At 50.6% G+C, this 17,023-nt stretch overlaps 1 protein-coding gene across 2 annotated transcripts; it reads right to left on the reverse strand.

Annotated features, from left to right (window-relative positions):
* Positions 1-6,532: 6,532 nt before the first annotated feature.
* NAGA (alpha-N-acetylgalactosaminidase) lies at positions 6,533-15,876 on the reverse strand. Of its 2 annotated transcripts, none has more exons than XM_082850357.1 (10): positions 15,822-15,876; positions 15,304-15,388; positions 14,357-14,492; positions 13,637-13,808; positions 12,622-12,799; positions 12,200-12,294; positions 11,280-11,441; positions 9,230-9,427; positions 7,975-8,118; positions 6,533-7,510 (listed from the first exon to the last, which is right to left on the reverse strand). In XM_082850357.1, the coding sequence occupies exons 2-10, from the start codon at positions 15,317-15,319 to the stop codon at positions 7,376-7,378; spliced, it is 1,236 nt and encodes a 411-aa protein (XP_082706483.1). In that variant the 5' UTR covers positions 15,320-15,388; positions 15,822-15,876; the 3' UTR covers positions 6,533-7,375. The 2 variants fall into 2 exon arrangements, with proteins under 2 accessions (XP_082706483.1, XP_082706482.1); XM_082850356.1 differs by having other exon boundaries at positions 15,304-15,395.
* Positions 15,877-17,023: the final 1,147 nt, after the last annotated feature.

Raw genomic sequence — 17,023 nt, forward strand, 5'->3', positions numbered from 1 at the left:
GTGGCTGTATCAATTTACATTCCCACCAGCAGTGCAAGAGGGTTCCCTTTTCTCCACACCCTCTCCAGTATTTGTTGTTTGTAGATTTTCTGATGATGCCCATTCTAACTGGTGTGAGGTGATACCTCATTGTAGTTCTGATTTGCATTTCTCTAATAATTAGTGATGTTGAGCAGCTTTTCACGTACCTCTTGGCCATCTGTATATCTTCTTTGGAGAAATGTCTATTTAGGTTTTCTGCCCATTTTTGGATTGGGTTGTTTGTTAATATTGAGCTGCATGAGCTGTTTATATATTTTGGAGATTAATCCTTTGTCTGTTGATTCATTTGCAAATATTTTCTCCCATTCTGAGGGTTGTCTTTTCATCTTGTTTATAGTTTCCTTTGCTTTGCAAAAGCTTTTAAGTTTCATTAGGTCCCATTTGTTTATTTTTGTTTTAATTTTCATTACTTTAGGAGGTGAGTCAAAAAAGCTGTTGCTGTGATTTATGTCATGGAGTGTTCTTCCAATGTTTTCCTCTAAGAGTTTTACAGTGTCCAGTCTTACATTTAGGTCTTTAATCCATTTTTAGTTTATTTTTGTGCATAATGTTAGGTAGTGTTCTAATTTCATTCTTTTACGTGTAGCTGTCCAGTTTTCTCATCACCACTTATTGAAGAGACTGTCTTTTCTCCATTGTATATCCTTGCCTCCTTTGTCATAGATTAGTTGACCATAGGTGCATGGATTTATCTCTGGGCTTTCTATCCTGTTCCATTGATCTGTATTTCTGTTTTTGTGCCAGTACCATATTGTCTTGATTACTGTAGTCTTAATTCTTATTTATTCTTTTTCCTTTGTTACCCTCTAACTGGGTAATTTTAAAGTTCCTGTTTTGGAATTCACAGATTTTATTCCCCTGATTGCTCCATTCTGCTGGTCATTGATGCTCTCTATTGCATTTTTCATTTCATTCATTGTATTCTTCAGCTCCAAAATTTCTGTGTGGTTCTTTTTTTAAATGATTTATCTCTTTGTTAAACTTCTCATTTTATTCATGTATAATTTTCCTGATTTTGTTGAATTGCCTTTCTGTGTTTTCTTGTAGCTCGTTGAGCTTCCTTAAAACAGCTATTTTGAATTCTTTATCAGGTAAACTGCAGATCTCCATGTCTTTGAGGTCAGTTACTAGAAGATTATTGTTATCCTTTGGTAGTGTCATGTTTCCTTGGTTTTTCACGTTCCTTGGAGTCTCACATTTTTGTCTTCACACTTGCAGTAGCGGGCACCTTCTCCAATTTTCACTAACTGACTTTGGGAGAGAAATCCCTACCATCAGTCCTGCTAGAGATTCTGAGGCTTTCTCAGACCATCTATGGATACACCTCCACCATGCTTCTTGCTCCCTCTTGTGGCAGAATTCTTAAGCTTGTTTGCCTTCTCTTGATCCTGCAACACACCAGGCCAGGTGCTGACAGCCTCCCTTTTGTTTTCCCGAGGGCTGAGCTAAAGCTCAAGTGTGTGGTCTCTCCCTCGCCTGCAGACTCAGGCTGGCTTTCTACAAGCCGTCTGCCAAAGCTCACTCTCACCACCATCAGGAGTGTGCACAGAGAGCTGGCCACGGGTAGGGGTGTGAGTGGGTGAGGCACACAGAGCACTGGAGGTGCCTACAGGCCAAGTGGGGGATCTGCAAGCAAGGTGTCCCCAGCAGCTCCTGGGCAGGCTCCTTGGAGTCTGCAGCACAGTTAGTAGGATCTGCATCCTTTAATGCCCTCCAAGTGTCCTATCTGCCACTCTCCCAGCCTTTTCCCACCCCGGCATCAGCCAGCTCACGACTCTGTACTCTGGATGGCGTGAGAGAGGAATGTGCCTCTTTGGCAATGTCCCACACAGCTGGGGAAGTCAGGTGCGCACTGGCATGCTTCACTTTCCCCTGTGGGAGACATCAACGGCCAAGAACGTCTCACCCGGTACTGAGCTGTGCTGCCTCGAGGGAGGGGTGATGTGGGTAAAATCAAACTCTTCCTCTTTTCCTCTCCCATGTGTCCCAACCTCTATTTTCTTTCTCCAGTGGTGTGCTGGAACTTCTCCACTGGAAACCTGGACTTCCACAAAGGCTCATTCATCTGTGGGTGATTGTCTAAGACATTGTTCTCCAGGGTCTCCCACACTGTGGCTGAGAGGGGCTGGAGCCGGTTCACAGGCCACTGCAGGGTCTACAGCCAGGACCGAGGTCCGCATGCCTATTACCTGATGCACAGGTGGGTAAGACTTCTCCTGGGTCTCTTGGTACATGGTGCTGGATCCCACAGGTGCTACAAGGCACTTCTGTCTGTGGATGGATGCCAAATTGTTGTTGAGTGCAGGGATATGTGAGGGCTGTCTTATTCAGCCATGTTGCTGATGTCACCCCACTTGAAAAATTCTTACTCTTTACCCTGAATATCCAGCTGACAGATGATATTCTTCTCCCCTCTCTTCTTGTTCACCCTTTCATGGATGGGAATGATCTGGGAAAGAGTGAGGATGGCTCTATTCCTGGAGCCATCTGATGGGGTAAAGACGGCAGAAAAGTTTGGATAACATTGAATGGGAGAAAGGGAATATTACAAGATTGTACTGCATTTTACCAGGAGTCTGGAAAAAGAAGGAAATAGAGCAAGAATCATTAATGGGAAGCTGACATCTGACTCTAATATGTCTGATACACACAATCACCAGTAGTGGTAGAGAAGATGTCCATTCCTAATGACACCCAATTCCATCCTTCTTCATTCCTTCTCTTGGGCGTCCCAGAGCTGGAAGATGTGCACGTCTGGATGGGATTCCCCTTTTGTGTATACTGTTGCTTTCCTGAGGAATGCTGCTGTCTGTAATCCAGACTGAGCGTATTCTCCACGAGCTCATGTACTGTATTCTAGCCATGTTGGACTCTTATGGACCTGGACTTATTCACGGCCACCATCCCTAAAATGCTGGGCATCTTCTGGCTCACTCTCAGGGATGGAGATATATATCTATAGATATAGATATAGTTTTTACTATATATATATATACATATAGTAAAAAAAAAACCAGTTTATCTTCTTACCCATTTTTAAGTGTACACTGCAGTACTGTTAACTATACTCACACTGTTGTGCAACAGATCTCTAGAACATTTTCATTTCGCAAAACTGAAACACTATACCCATTGAACTCCCATTTCCCCCTCCCCCAAACCCCTGCCAACTATCATCCCACTTTCTGTTTCTATAGACTACTTTAGATGCCTCCTATAAATGGAGTCATACAGTATTTGTCTTTTTGTGACTGGCTTATTTCACTTAGCCTAATATCCTCATGTGTCAGTTCTTTACTTTTGTGGCTGAATAATATTCCATTGTATGGTTAACCACATTCTGTTTATTCATTAATCAGTTGGAGGACATTTAGGTTGTTTCCACTTTTTGACTGTTATGAACAATGCTGCTATCAACATCTGTATATAAGGTTTTGTGTAGACACATGTTTTAACTTTTTTTGGGTACATACCTAGATGTGGAACTGCTGGGTCATGTGGTAACTCTGCTTAACCATTTGAGGAATTGCCAGACCATTTCCCACAGGAGCTGCTCCAGTTCTACATTCCTGCCAGCAGCATGAGTATATGAGTGTTCCAATTTCTCCACATCCTTGCTAACACTTATTATTATCTGACTCTTCTAGCCACCCTTTTGGGTGTGAAGTGGTATCTCAGTTGTTTTTATTTGCATTTCCCTAATGGTTAGTGATGTTGAGCATTGGCCATTTGCATATCTTCCTTGGAAAAATGTCTATTCAGATCCTTTGCCCAGTTTGAAGTTAGGTTGTCTTTTTACTGCGTTACGAGTTATTTGTGTATTTTAAATACAAGTCCCTTATCAGATACATGAGTTGCAGATATTTTCTCCCATTGTGAGGGTTGTCTTTTCACTCTTTTTAATATAGGCAAATCACAGCTATTAATTTCCCTCTGGTCACTACTTTGACTCCATAAGTTTTGGTATGTTCTGTTTTAGTATTTTTGGTGTTGTGTACTTGTTTTCATTCATCTCAAAGTATATTCCCTTGTATGTGATGAGTCACTTGTATCTTGCTTTCAAAATTCTCCCTTTGTCTTCTGAGAGTTTGATTATGACGTGTCTAGGTATGGATCTCTTTGACTTTATCCTACTGGTAGTTTGTTGAGCTTTATTGATGTATAGATTAGTATTTGTCATCAAATATGCAAAGTTTTGAGCCATCATTTCTTCAAATATTATTTCTGCCCTTTCTCGTCCCCTTCTATGCTGCACGGTGTGTCATAGGTCTCTGAGCCTCTGTTAATTTTTCTTCATTTTCCTTTCTATTCCTTGGATAGGTTAATTTCAACAGACCTATCTTCAAATTTGCTGATTTTTTTCTCCTTGGTCATGTCTGCTGAGCCCCTCTAGTGAAATTTTTCTCTGTTATTGTACTTTTCAACTCTAGAATTTCTATTTGGTTCCTTTCTATAAGTTGTCTCTTTACTGATATTCTCTATCTGGTGAGACACCATTCTTACCTCCTCTAGTTCTTTTTATTTTTCTCCTCTAGTTCTTTAGACATGGTTTCCTTTAGCTCTTTGAACGTATTTTAAATAGCTGACTTAAAATCTGGTACTAGGGTAAGTTAAAAACTCTAAAAAGCTTTCTGTTCTTACCAAGATTCTACTGTCTTTCTTGACTGAACACTCTCTGGGTTACTGAAAGCCTTTGGTTAATTTCCAGAGTTTAAAGTTGATTCTGATTATATATGGCAGACTTTTCATTGGTTTTAGAGAGAGCAAACTTTCGGTGGTTCTTACGGGACCATTTTTGTTGACCCTTTGCTTGGACTTTGATTCAAATAAACTATGGAAAAATATTTTTGAGACAACTGGTGGGAGTCCCCACCAGTTGTTGTGGGGACACATGGGTGAGGATTCCAGACTTTCACTGCTGTGGCCTGGGTTCAGTCCCTGGTCTGAGAACTGAGATCCCGCAAGCTGTAGGGTGCAGCCAAACAAACAAACAAAACAAACAAAACAGAAACAAACAAAAACCCAACACACCTGGCAAAAACTGAACGCAGCCTGGTTATCAGATTAAAACTTTTATTTTGTTGGATAAGAAAATTGTATATTCAAGACCCTGTTGCCTGTTAGAGCTACATAGTGGTGGTTAGAGTTTTCTTTGATTTGCTCTCAAATATTCCAGCTTACGTGCAAAAGTATGTGTGGGACGAGAGATATGAAATAATGGCACATGTTGATGGTTGTTGGATCTGGGTGATGGGTACATGGAGGTTCACTTACCATTTTAATGTTCAAAAATTTCTATAATAAAATTTTTTTAAAAAAAACAGAAGGGGTACCCTTGGGTCCAGACAAGGCTGCCTTGAACTGGGAAAAATTAATTTAGTCCCATACTGGCCTTGGGCGGAAGGGAGTAAAACAATGTCCTGGAAGATAGAGTGTGCCTTAAGAGAATAAAGGCTAACGTGATAGAACCAGTCAGGTATCCTCAGGATAAAGTTATACAGCAAGTAAAGACATGTATCTCTGTGTCTGGAAGGCAAAGGAACTGACTGGTCAAATCCATGCTGGTCCTTGGCCCCAACTCCCAAGTCTGGTGGTCTCTACCACATCCCACGGGGGTGGAAAAGATTTCTTTCCTGGGGCTAGCAAAAGAAGTGTTTCTGCCCGAAACCATTCTGCTTGGCTTGCCCAGCACTATGACCAAGACCCGAAGCTGGAGCTATGCATAGGGTGACAGACCTCAAAGGGCAGAGGCCTGGGATGAGGTAGGCTTCTGTCCTCCTAAGTGACCCACAGCCTCAAGACACCAACTGGGAAAAGGGAGCTTCCTCTGATGACCCCAGACTCAATCAGGGAAGCTCCAGAAATCTTAAATTACACTATAAAATGTATGTTGTGAGTTCTTTATAACATACTCCAAATACAATGACCTTAAACCCTGAGGGAGGGAACATGGGAGATCCACCCAGAAGAGTTCCCACAGGGCAGGACCATGCAAAGCCTGAGGCACTGGGTGCTCCCACATTCAAAGCACAAGGAGAACGTACCTAGCCTGGTCTGCTGCCAGCTTTCCAGAGGGGAACAAGAGCCACTAGGGAAGACAGGTGCCCTGAGGCCTTAGCTAAAAAGAGGGCTTGGGAAACAGGAACCAAAGGCAGGCAGTCAAGAACCTGCCATTCTTTACTTTAATACCCTTTTCCCTACGAGGAGGGGCAGGATATATATTGTAAGACACAAAGAGCCCCTGGACCTTTCTTTGCACATAGCTGAGGGATCTGAAACTCCTCTGCAGCCAGGTTAGGAGAGGAGAAACTAAGGGAGGAGCTGGGGGCACTGGTGGGCAGAGGACAAGCTACACAAGCCCTGTGGGAGAAAGGCAGAGCTGACTGCCCTCGGTGCACCCAGCCCAGGAGCGTCAGTGAGCGAAGCCCTGTCAGGAAGGGGGAGAGGAGCTGAAAGAGGCTGAAGACAGTAACGCAACGTTCCTTAGCAGGTCAAGGGCCTTTCACTGTGCAGCAGAGGGGCTGCTGAGTGCGGGTAGTGGCTGGCAGACCCTGTAACGTCTGAATGCGGTGGGGAAGAGGGCCTGGGACCATCACTAGTCCGCCTCACTGTGCCGTTACCACCACCATGATGCTAGGCACAGCAGGGATGACTGGGGCGGGAGGCAAGCCTGGCATGGCCAGAAGTACAGTCTGCAGGTCGCGGTGGAATGAGGAGCCAGAAGAGGCCATACATCTTCCATGCGAGGTGAAATCTGAAACCAGCACCTTGTGTAGTGCCACCCAGAGTCCCCACCTGATCAGCCCCTGGCCCCAGGTCCATATTACAACTACTTGACTAAAGAACAGCTTTATTGGTGACCCGAAGGAACCAAGGTCACTCCCAGGCAGTGTCAGCCTGTAAGGCCTTCTCCGGGCAGGAAAGTTGATCACATAATAATTCATGGGACTTCCCGACAAGAGGTCAGAGCTCCACTCCTAATTTTAAGAAAATTCCAAATCCTGATTTCAGGGTCAGTAAAAAGAAGGTCAGAGGCTAGAATCCTGACAAGTATCGGTGCCTCTGCCTATGGGGGCTGAGGAGGCTGGCCGAGTTGTTCAGCAACATCCATGGGGCTGAACAGATGAGGTAGAGGCCAGAGAGGCCACAGGAAGTCTCCCCAAGACAAGTTTCCAAGAGACTTCACACTTGTGCAGGGCGTAGAACCCGGCCCTGAGATTGCACTTTGGGTCTGACGGGTAGAAGACGACCCCACCTACTGGCCCTCAGCACATGGAACCTCCGTGGTCTTGGCTCAGTGGTGCTGCCACAGCCTGTCACACATCCCAGCTCCTCACTGCTGGGGCGTCCCCAGCTTCCTGATAGGATACAGGTACCACATCACCACCCCGGAAGGGTTGATGATCAACGTGAAGTTGGTTTTATCCCGGAGGCCACTGATGATGTCACCCGTGTAGACGTTCTGGGCCTGCAGGGGGGAGGACAGCACTATGCCACCCTAAGAATGGCTGCACAGGGACAAACCCCCCCGCCCCCCACTCCAGGGGATGTAAGAGCCTGCACTTTGGCCTGTGTTGAGCCTCCAGTATGCCCTGCAGAAGTGGGAGCCCGAGTCCCCATGACTTGCCCTCTGGCAAAGCCAACAGATGCCCAAGTACTGGCAGTGGTGAGGGCCCAGCCCACCAAGAACCTGAGACATGTGCCAGCAAGACTGCAGAGGGGAAACACGCGGCCTCGGGGCTGACGGGACTCATTTACACACGGTAGTTCGTTTGTGTAGCTTGAAAACACCAGTGCAGAGCACAGCACCAGCCAGAGGACCCAAGGCCCACGGCTTAGGGGATGGTGTGTGAGTGAAGGGGCCCCCGTGTGAGTAGGACCCAGCAACACCCTCAGGGAAACCCAAAGCGCTGCAGGTAGCAGGGCACTCACCTCATACACCTTGGAGCTGGTGAAGTTCAGCCGGGCGAGGGAGGTCCGGTAGGGATACGGCATATCTGTCCTGCGGCTGAAGAAGACTATAGCACTGGCCTCACTGGCCAGGGGCCGCACGTACACTTCAATGTGGGATTTCTCCTGGCGCAGAACATGGCTACTGGCTGGGGTCCCTGCTCAGCAGGCCCTGAAGCTCCCTTCCCAACCCGCCCTTGAGCTCTGGGTCTCGCCAGCCCACAGTTCCATGTCAGGCAGAAGCTTGGAGGGGAAACCACAGCCCTCCAGCACGCAACTCGTCTTAACTCCACCTTCCGTCCTTCCTTCCCTGACTCAGCAGACGCTCCCCGACACTTACTCTGTGCCAGGCCCCACGCCAGGACACAGATAAATGCTGCATGGGGTCCCGCCTCAGAGAGCTTACAGGATAACGGGAGAGACAGACGTGGACAGCCCCTGGCACTGGATTGGAGGGCACCGTCCAGTTAGAACAATGAGCTCTGCCCTGAGCAGCCAGGAGGGTGAAGCCACAGCCTCCAGAAGGCCCCTGGGCCTGGCTCCACCATCCGCCCCTCTGGCAGGATTAGTTGTCGCCTCTGGGCATCACCAGTTCAGCAGGTGCTTTCTATATTGGTGTAGATTTCCTTTTACTAGAGAGGCAAGGATCTGGGCAACGAGCACAAGCTTTGAGGTGACACTATCGGCTTCTACTCCTGTTGTACCACTTACCAATTGTGTGGCCTTGGTATAAAGTTACTGAGACTCTTCAAGTCTAAGTTTCCTCATTTGTAAAACAGGGAAGGAGCATCGACCTTCTGAGAAAATGTATCTAGAATGTCTAGCACACAGTAGGTGCTCAACAACTAGTCTACACTAGTACTAGTAGTAGTTGTACTCCATGGCTCAAACAACTCCTAAACTCTGAAGGCAAGCCCTATTTCTCTGCCAGCCATCATAGACTTGTGCAGAAGTTTTGTAGTTCCAAACCGAGGGGCCACACTGATCCCATGTGCATGTGTGGTGATGTCTCCCTTCCCCAAATCCCACGAGCTGTCCTGCTCTGGCCCTGCTCTTACCCAGGCAAGTGAGGGACAGTCGAAGCAGCTCCCAGTAGAGACTTCGACTGAATGCAACTAGGAGGGATTGAGTGGATTTCAGAGGCCCAGTCCCGACCCCTGAACCTCTGGCCTGCAGACTTGTTTCCGGGGGAGCCCAGTCTCTCAGCCTCCCTTCCTTGCTCCCACACCCCCAGTACCTTGAGAATCCTGCGTCCTTGGATGCCTAAGGGATCCTGGTTGATTTTGATCATGAGTGGATTCTGCAGAATGTCCATGTTCTGGGCGGAGATGGTACGCAGGTCCGTGGACATGAAGAGGGGGGCCGCCAGCACCGTCCACAGGGCCATCTGGGCCCGGGCTTGCTCGAAGCTGAGGCCAAAGTTCCCAATGAGCAACTGGGGACAGAAAAGAGGATTGCTCAGCTCTGCCCTCTTCAGGGCGGTGGGTGTGGGGACCAACCCTAAACTTGTAGCAAAAGAAGACAGAGACGGGGGAGGATGGCCAGGTGTGGGCCCTGGTTCTGCAAACACCATTCCCCAGCAGCGTGGCCTTGGGGTGGGTCAAGTCACTTTTCAGAGCCTCAGGTTTCTTCTTCCATCAAGAATATGGGGTGGGGCTTCCCTGGTGGCGCAGTGGTTGAGAGTCCGCCTGCCAGTGCAGGGGACACGGGTTCGAGCCCTGGTCCGGGAGGATCCCACATGCCGCGGAGCAACTGGGCCCGTGAGCCACAACTACTGAGCCTGCGCGTCTGGAGCCTGTGCTCCGCAACAAGAGAGGCCGCAATAGTGAGAGGCCCGCGCACCGCGATGAAGAGCGGCCCCCGCTCGCCGGAACTGGAGAAAGCCCTCGCACAGAAACGAAGACCCAACACAGCCATAAATAAATAAATAAATAAAAAAGAATATGGGGGTGATAATATGCTCTGACCATGTCACAGGTTGTTCAGAGGATCCAATGGATTCTGTTGCCAAAAGCGTTTATAAACTGGAATATGCAAGTCAAGAAATACAGCCAGGATGGTAGTAAACCAGACCCGGACAGAGTCTCTGCTCCTGCCACTAGCCACCCACCTGCCCTAACGACAGCTGACTACACCAACGGGCACTCCTGTCCTCAGCGCAACCAATACACCAACAGGACACAAACGATTACTGCCAACTCAACACTCTTGTGTACTTAGTGACACCAATTTAACTAAGCACTGTATACGTGCCAAACCATGCCAGACATTTAAAGGGTCATCCTTCTGGGGACTTCCCTGGTGGTCCAGCAGTTAGGACTCCTCGCTCCCACTGCAGGGGGAGTGGGTTTGATCCCTGGTCAGGGAACTAAGATCCCGCATGCCATGTGGCATGGCCAAAAAATAAAATAAAATAATTTTTAAAAAAGGACTTGGCCCTGGGCCTGGTGCCTAATAGGTCAATGAAGGTCAGCTCCCCTCCAGCCCCAGGGAGCTGAGTCCTGTTTGCAACATCAGCCATGTGCTGGCCTAAAAAAAAAATAAAACAAAAATAAAGGGTCATCCTTTTAACCCTCAAAACAACCCTATATATATAGCAGCTACTATTATTATTTCCATTTTCTAATTGACAAAGCTGAGTCACAGAAAAAATTAAGTCACGTGCCCAAGGTAAGTGGCAGAGCTGGAGCTGGAACTCTAAAGCAGGTCAATTTCTGTTTCTCCAGGCACCTCTCCATCTGGCCTAGTATTTGTAATTAGTATAATCATCACTGACGGTAAATACTCGTTGACTAAAGAGATAGCTATAAAACTGTAAGATAAATTGCAAAGAAATTTAAGTGATCAGGGCTATGAGTGAGGTAGGTATGAGAGGCCAGTTCTGCCTGTGGAGGGTAACAATACAGAGCATTGAGAGAGGGGTCAGAGGCAGACCTGGCAAAGAGTCTAGGGAAGGGTGGAAAGAGAGTGTGGACTATCTGTGATCTTCACCCTATGGAGGAATAAGGTCTCACACAAGAGTCACTACAGATCAAGTTCTCAAGTTTCAAGACACATCAGAACCGCCTGGGAAGACTTAACAATGGGCATTCCTAGGCCCTCTCTGAACATTCTGATCCAAGAGGTGGGGTGGGGCCCTGGGAACAGAACTGTAAGCCCCCAAGGCAAGTCCAGCACGGCTGGTTCAAGGACACGTTTCTGATATGCTGGTCTAGAACCTGGCAATCAGCATCCAGGAAGACAGTATAGGGCAGTGGGCCTTGGGCCATCCCCCTCTATGCTGGTACCATGTCTGGGTCGTTCCAGTGCCCAGGGCCTGCCACCGGCTGCAGAATGTCCTGGTGGGTCACAAACCAGTCCAGGATGGAGAGCACGCTGCTCCAGGAGTCCTGGATGTCGTCATAGTTGCGCCAGAGGTTGCAGATGTCTGCCAGCAGAGTGTAGTTCACCTGGATTTGGGGGGAAGGCAGAGTCCAACACCAGAGTCACACTCTGCTGCCTAGAGCCCTGCACAGGGGCTGGGGAGCCTCAGCAGGAGACATAGAGGGTAGGGAAGGGGGAAGAGAACAGACCTTGAGCGTGTTCAGGATGAGGAAGGCCTCAGAGGGAGTGGCCATGCTCTGGGGCTGCCCGGCCTCTCCTCCATGCGCGCTAGTGCCAGGAGCCGACCCCTCCCTCTCACGCCAGCTGTGGCCAAGCCCAGGGTATGGACCCAGGCTGGCATACCATAACCTTCCCTACCACACACCTACCCCCGTGTTCTCTCAGTGAGTCCCACCCTCTGCCAGGGTTCTCCCTCGGGTCTGCAAGTCTGATTCCACCCTTTCTAGCACCCTACATGCTGAAGGGTCCCTGGTGAGATGCCCACGAGGCCTTTCAGAGGCCAGGCCCCACCTGCCTGGCCTCACCAGCCTTCTGGATCTCCTAGCCCACTCGGCAAAACCCAGGATTCTGACTGCTTGTTGGGTGCTGTGTCAGCACATAACATATGGTTCCCATGCCTTGGATACCCATCCCTTCAGCCCACCTAACAAGTGTCTCCTCTAAGACCCTGGGCTAGCTCAGGCCCCCTCAGGTACTTATGACCCTTTCCTAGACCTACAAATCAGCATGTGAGCAACTATGATGAGAGGAGCCCTGACTGCATAGAAGGCAAGGAGGCCTGGGTATGAGGGGCATTGCCAGGTGGGTTCACAGAATGGCTTACCTTTGGGGGGAGGCCCCCTTCGTAGGCTGGCCAACTGCAGGAGAAGGCGATGGGGCGGCCTGTGGCGTTCAGGGCAGCAGCCATCTTGGGGTACCCTGGAGAAGTCCAACCCTCACATTTTAGGATGAAGAGACACAAGATGAAATCTGGGGCCTCAGCCCAAACCTCCCACCAAATGGGAGGAAACTACGGTTCAAGGAGGTGCTTCCCCTGAACCCAGAGCTGCAAACACTTCCCAGGTAGGGGCATGGTACCAACCCATCTTTAGGGAGCCTGGGAGCCAAGATCCCCCTAGGCCCTGGGTGAGGGGAATTGGGAAATGCTACCCCCTAGGGGCCATACAGACAGATGGGCACTGTGGGGCCTTCGATGGCCACCCCTCCCTGTCTACCTAATGACCCCCATCCAGCTGTGGGACCCACCGTCGGCCCGTTCCTCGGGGGTTGAGAAGCAGCCATCCAGCTTCAGCATGTCTACCTTCCACTTCGCGAAGGTTTGAGCATCCTGGACCACCTTGTCTAGCGTGGTGCCTGGGTAACCCATGCAGGTGAAGTTGCCCATGTCTGCGTAGATGCCCAGTTTCAGGCCCAGGGAATGAGCCTGTGGGAGGTTGACAACACACTGGGCTCAGGCAGCACCTCAAGGAGCCACCTCCCAGGCACATCTGACCAGGCCCCATTAAAACCTTCAGTGATGGGACTTCCCTGGTGACGCAATGGTTAAGAATCTGCCTGCCAATGCAGGGGACACAGGTTCGAGCCCTGGTCCGGGAAGATCCCACATGCCACGGAGCAACTAAGCCCATGCGCCACAACTACTGAGCCCGCATGCCACAACTACTGAAGCTCATGAGCCTAGAGCCCGTGCTCTGCAACAAGAGAAGCCACCACGATGAGAAGCCTGCACACCCAACAAAGAGTAGCCCCCGCTCACTACAACTAGAGAAAGCCTGCGCACAGCAATGAAGACCCAATGCAGCCAAAAATAAATTAATTAATTTTAAAGATATAATAAATAAATAAATAAATAAAAACCTTCAATGACTTCCTAAAGCCCAAAGGAAAGGGTCTCAGCTTGCTGGCCTGGCCTCTGCCAACCATGATACTTCCCCTCCCTCCAACACACACACCTTGCATGGGCTGTTTCTGGCCTCTAGGCATTTGCTTCTGCCATTCCCTCTGCCTTGAATGCCATCTCTCCAGTATCAGCTCAAGAATTGCTTCCTCTGGAGAACCTTCCTGAAATCCCAGGCTGAATAAGATGTCCTTCCTTGCTCTCACCCACTACAGTGGGTCAAAACTACCTGTCCATGTATCTATTTCCTCCACCAGACTGTGAGTTCTCAAGCAGGGATTACAGAAATGAGCCCTAAGTAGGATGGGGTGGAAAGAGTGGTCTGGCCCACAGGCCAAGGGGCAGGGCTGGGGTGGGGCTCACGTAGTCAGCCAGGAAGGCCATGCCGTTGGGGAAGCGCTTGGGATCAGGCACCAGGTTGCCTTTGGCATCACGTCCACCAATCCAGCAGTCATCGATGTTAAGGTATTCGTAGCCCAGGTCCCGCCATCCATCCTGTGCCAGCCGGTCAGCCATCTCCATGAAGAGCCGCTCACTGGCGAGGGGTAGGGGACAGGGCTGCTCAGTGGCCCAGCACGGGCCTAACCTTAACCCCACCCCCCGTTCCTCAGAGCTTTTCAAACTTCTTAGATGCTCTGAGTGTGAATCCAGCCTACAAGTACCATGGCCTTGCTGTCAGCCGAGGACTAAGCCAGGTAACAAGTGTGAGGGGTACCAAGGATTATGTCATGAGCCATGAGCAGGGTGGAGCAAGAGGAGTGACAGGGCCCCCAAGCCAAGAAGCAGAACCGGGCCAGTGGGAAGCACGCGGGGTCCGGCCTGGCCCTTAACTGTTACCTTCTTTCCATTATCTCAGCGGCTGCGTCCACCACAGGGTCCCTGCCCCACAGGCCTGAGGTCACCACAGAGGCCCCAAGCTGGTCATGAAGCTGAGTGTCAGAGGTCTCAAAAGTCACCTCTGGTTGCTTTGTCTCTGGGATGGGGGGCTCTAACCCTGCCCTCTTTCCTAGCTGACCCCCACTTGCTGCTCCCACTCTGTGAGGGCCCTAAGCAAGCCTGTTGGGCGGTGCCGACCTTACTCACCTGATGCAGTTCTTTGGGTCCTCGTTACAGTCAGTGTTGCAGCGGAAGCGTTCCCAGGCCAGCCAGCCCATGGGTGGCTTCCGCAGGAGCCCGTTCTCCAGAACCAGCACCTGGGCCACCAAGGCCAGCAAGAGCACTGCAGGGGGTTGGAAGGATTAACTGTGAGTGGCTCCTATAGCTCCAGCCCTCACCCCACCCCATCCACATGCTGCCCAGCCCTGCAGAGGCTGCTGGCCTGCACATTAGGGGAACTAGACTCTCGCGCTTAAGGTGGAATGGGCTCTTCCTGCAACTCCTGGCTCCAGGAGTGCTGTGAGTGGGTGGACGGTGCCTGGGGTGGGGCAACGTGTTTGAGGCCCAGATTCCCACTTTGCTGTTACCACAGCAGTGCTGGAATTATCAAAAACTAACACCCTGAGGTCATATCCCTTCTACACCCTGACCAGCTCCCCCCACTCCATTCACACAGAACTTGACAGTACAGTGTAGCCAGACTCCAGGTCTCCTGAGTCCCATCCAGGGCTCTTTGTTCTCCACAGACACCCAAGAGGCTTCAGAAGGGCTTAAGAGGCCAGCCGGTTGGACCTGCACCCAGCCAGCTCACTTTCCCTCTAGGGCCTCAGTTTCTTTATCTGCAAGATGGAATCCCTGTACTGACTTTACAGGGCTGTTCTTATTACATGTTGATGTTAATAAGATAGGGCCTCTGTGCTTGGGGGTAGAGGCGGTGAGCAAGGAAGAGGCCTCTTTGGAGGGGAACTGATTCCTAGGTGGGGAGCACTTCCTCCTTTCCTGGCCCACTTCCAGGAATGAGAGGAACATGTCTCCCCACATACCCACATCAGGGAAGGAGGCCCAGACGCCACAGGACTGGAACTTCCTCCAGGTAGCTCCCACCCCCAACTGGTCACCTACCCTCCCAAAGCCACCCCCATCCGTGTAGGTACCTGTCTTCAGCAACATCGCTCTGGACTCAGCGTCTCAGGACCTGACCAGATCTGCTCTGCTTTCACCAGCTCTATATGTTGGGCTCTGGAAGCTAAGAAACGTTAGAAAAGCACTGGCGTCACTACTGCCTGGCTAGCCCTGCCGCCCTTAACCTTGGGTGTGGATCCCACACTGGGTCCCCAAGCCCTCTCACCGCTCCCCCCCTCTACCCCAGCCACCACTTCCCCGAGCCTGGGTTCTTCCTGAGGAAATAGTAAACAAGGTATCTTGGACGTTAGACCGCACCCCTTATGCACTGCTGGGAACCCCGAGCGCCCAAGGGCGGCCCTCTGCCAGACTGGGGTCAAAGAGAGGCAGCGACAGGCTCGAGGATGCCCAGGAAGAACGGAAGCGGCGGGCCGGGACCAGGCTCCGTATTCTCTCCAGGTCTGGGTTGCCGCCCCCCGTCCCCAAAGACCGCAGGCCCAGCGGCCCACCACGGGGACCCCAACCAGAGTCGTCCACATTTGACACTCACCCCTTCCAAGCCGCCTGCTTCGGTCTCCGGAACCAGCCACCACCGCAGTCACCTGATTCGCTTCCGGCGTTCCAGAGGGGCGGGGCCTCACTGCGCCTAACCTTCCCCGGAGGAACCTAACAGAATCCCCCTAGCAACGTCCTGCCCCGCCCTCTACCGGCCCAGTAAGCCCTCGGAACCTCCCCAAGCCCCACCTCCTTCGATCTCCGGCTCTGCGCGCCCCCGAGGCAGGCACGAGCCAACGGTGGCTTCACGTGAAGCTAGTCCTTTCACCTCTGCTGGGTTCCCTGAAGGCGAGGATAGTGCATAGATGATGCTCAATAAAGAGCTGTGGCGTGAATACCTGCTGGGGGCTTTTTTAAAGAATGGGAGAATGCCCTGAAGCAGGGCCCGTAGTAAGCCGCTCAAAAACAGTAGTGGCAGATGAATAGGCACCACGAGGAGGATGGGTGGGAGAAAGCAAACCAGGTGGAGGACACAGTTCCTTCGAAGCCAGGAGACTCTCCTTCCTTACCTGACACTAGGACCACCCATTATTCTTATCCAGGCACTTTGCATATTCCTTCCTCTTTCATTCATCAAATACTTATTGAGCAACCGCTAGGTACCAAGCACTTTATTCTCGGTACCTTCACTTGGTTGATCACTGGGCATCTCAAACATAACTGGCCCCAGACACCTGCCACTTCCATGTCTCAGGTAATGGCAACTCTCCTTCCAGATGCTCAGGCCAAAACGCTGGAGTCCTCCTTGCCTCCTCTTTCCCTCACTCCCTACATCCAACCTCTCTGCAAACCTTGCACTCTCTACCTTCAAAACCCATCCTGAATCTGGCCACCTCTCTCTACTCTCCCAGCCCCCATCACATCTTGCCTGTATTACTCCAGCAGCCTCCTCACCGGTCTGCTTCCACCCACATTTATTCTCTCCTTAGCAGCCAGAGAAATCCTTTAAAACAGGGGTCCTCAACCCTCGGGCCGCGGACCGGTATCGGTCTACGGGCTGTTAGGAGCCAGGACGCACAGCAGGAGATGAGCGGCGGTCAAGCATGAGGCTTCATCTGCCGCTCCCCGCTCCCCGTCGCTCGCATCACCGCCTGACCAGCCCCCCACCGCCCCCGCTCCCCACTTCCGTGGATAAATTGTCTTCCACGAAACTGGTCCCTGGTGACAAAAAGGTTGGGGACCGCTGCTTTAAAACAT

The sequence above is a fragment of the Leucopleurus acutus genome, assembly GCF_964270905.1.
Source record: "Leucopleurus acutus genome assembly, chromosome: 11".
NCBI classification, from domain to species: domain Eukaryota; kingdom Metazoa; phylum Chordata; class Mammalia; order Artiodactyla; family Delphinidae; genus Leucopleurus; species Leucopleurus acutus.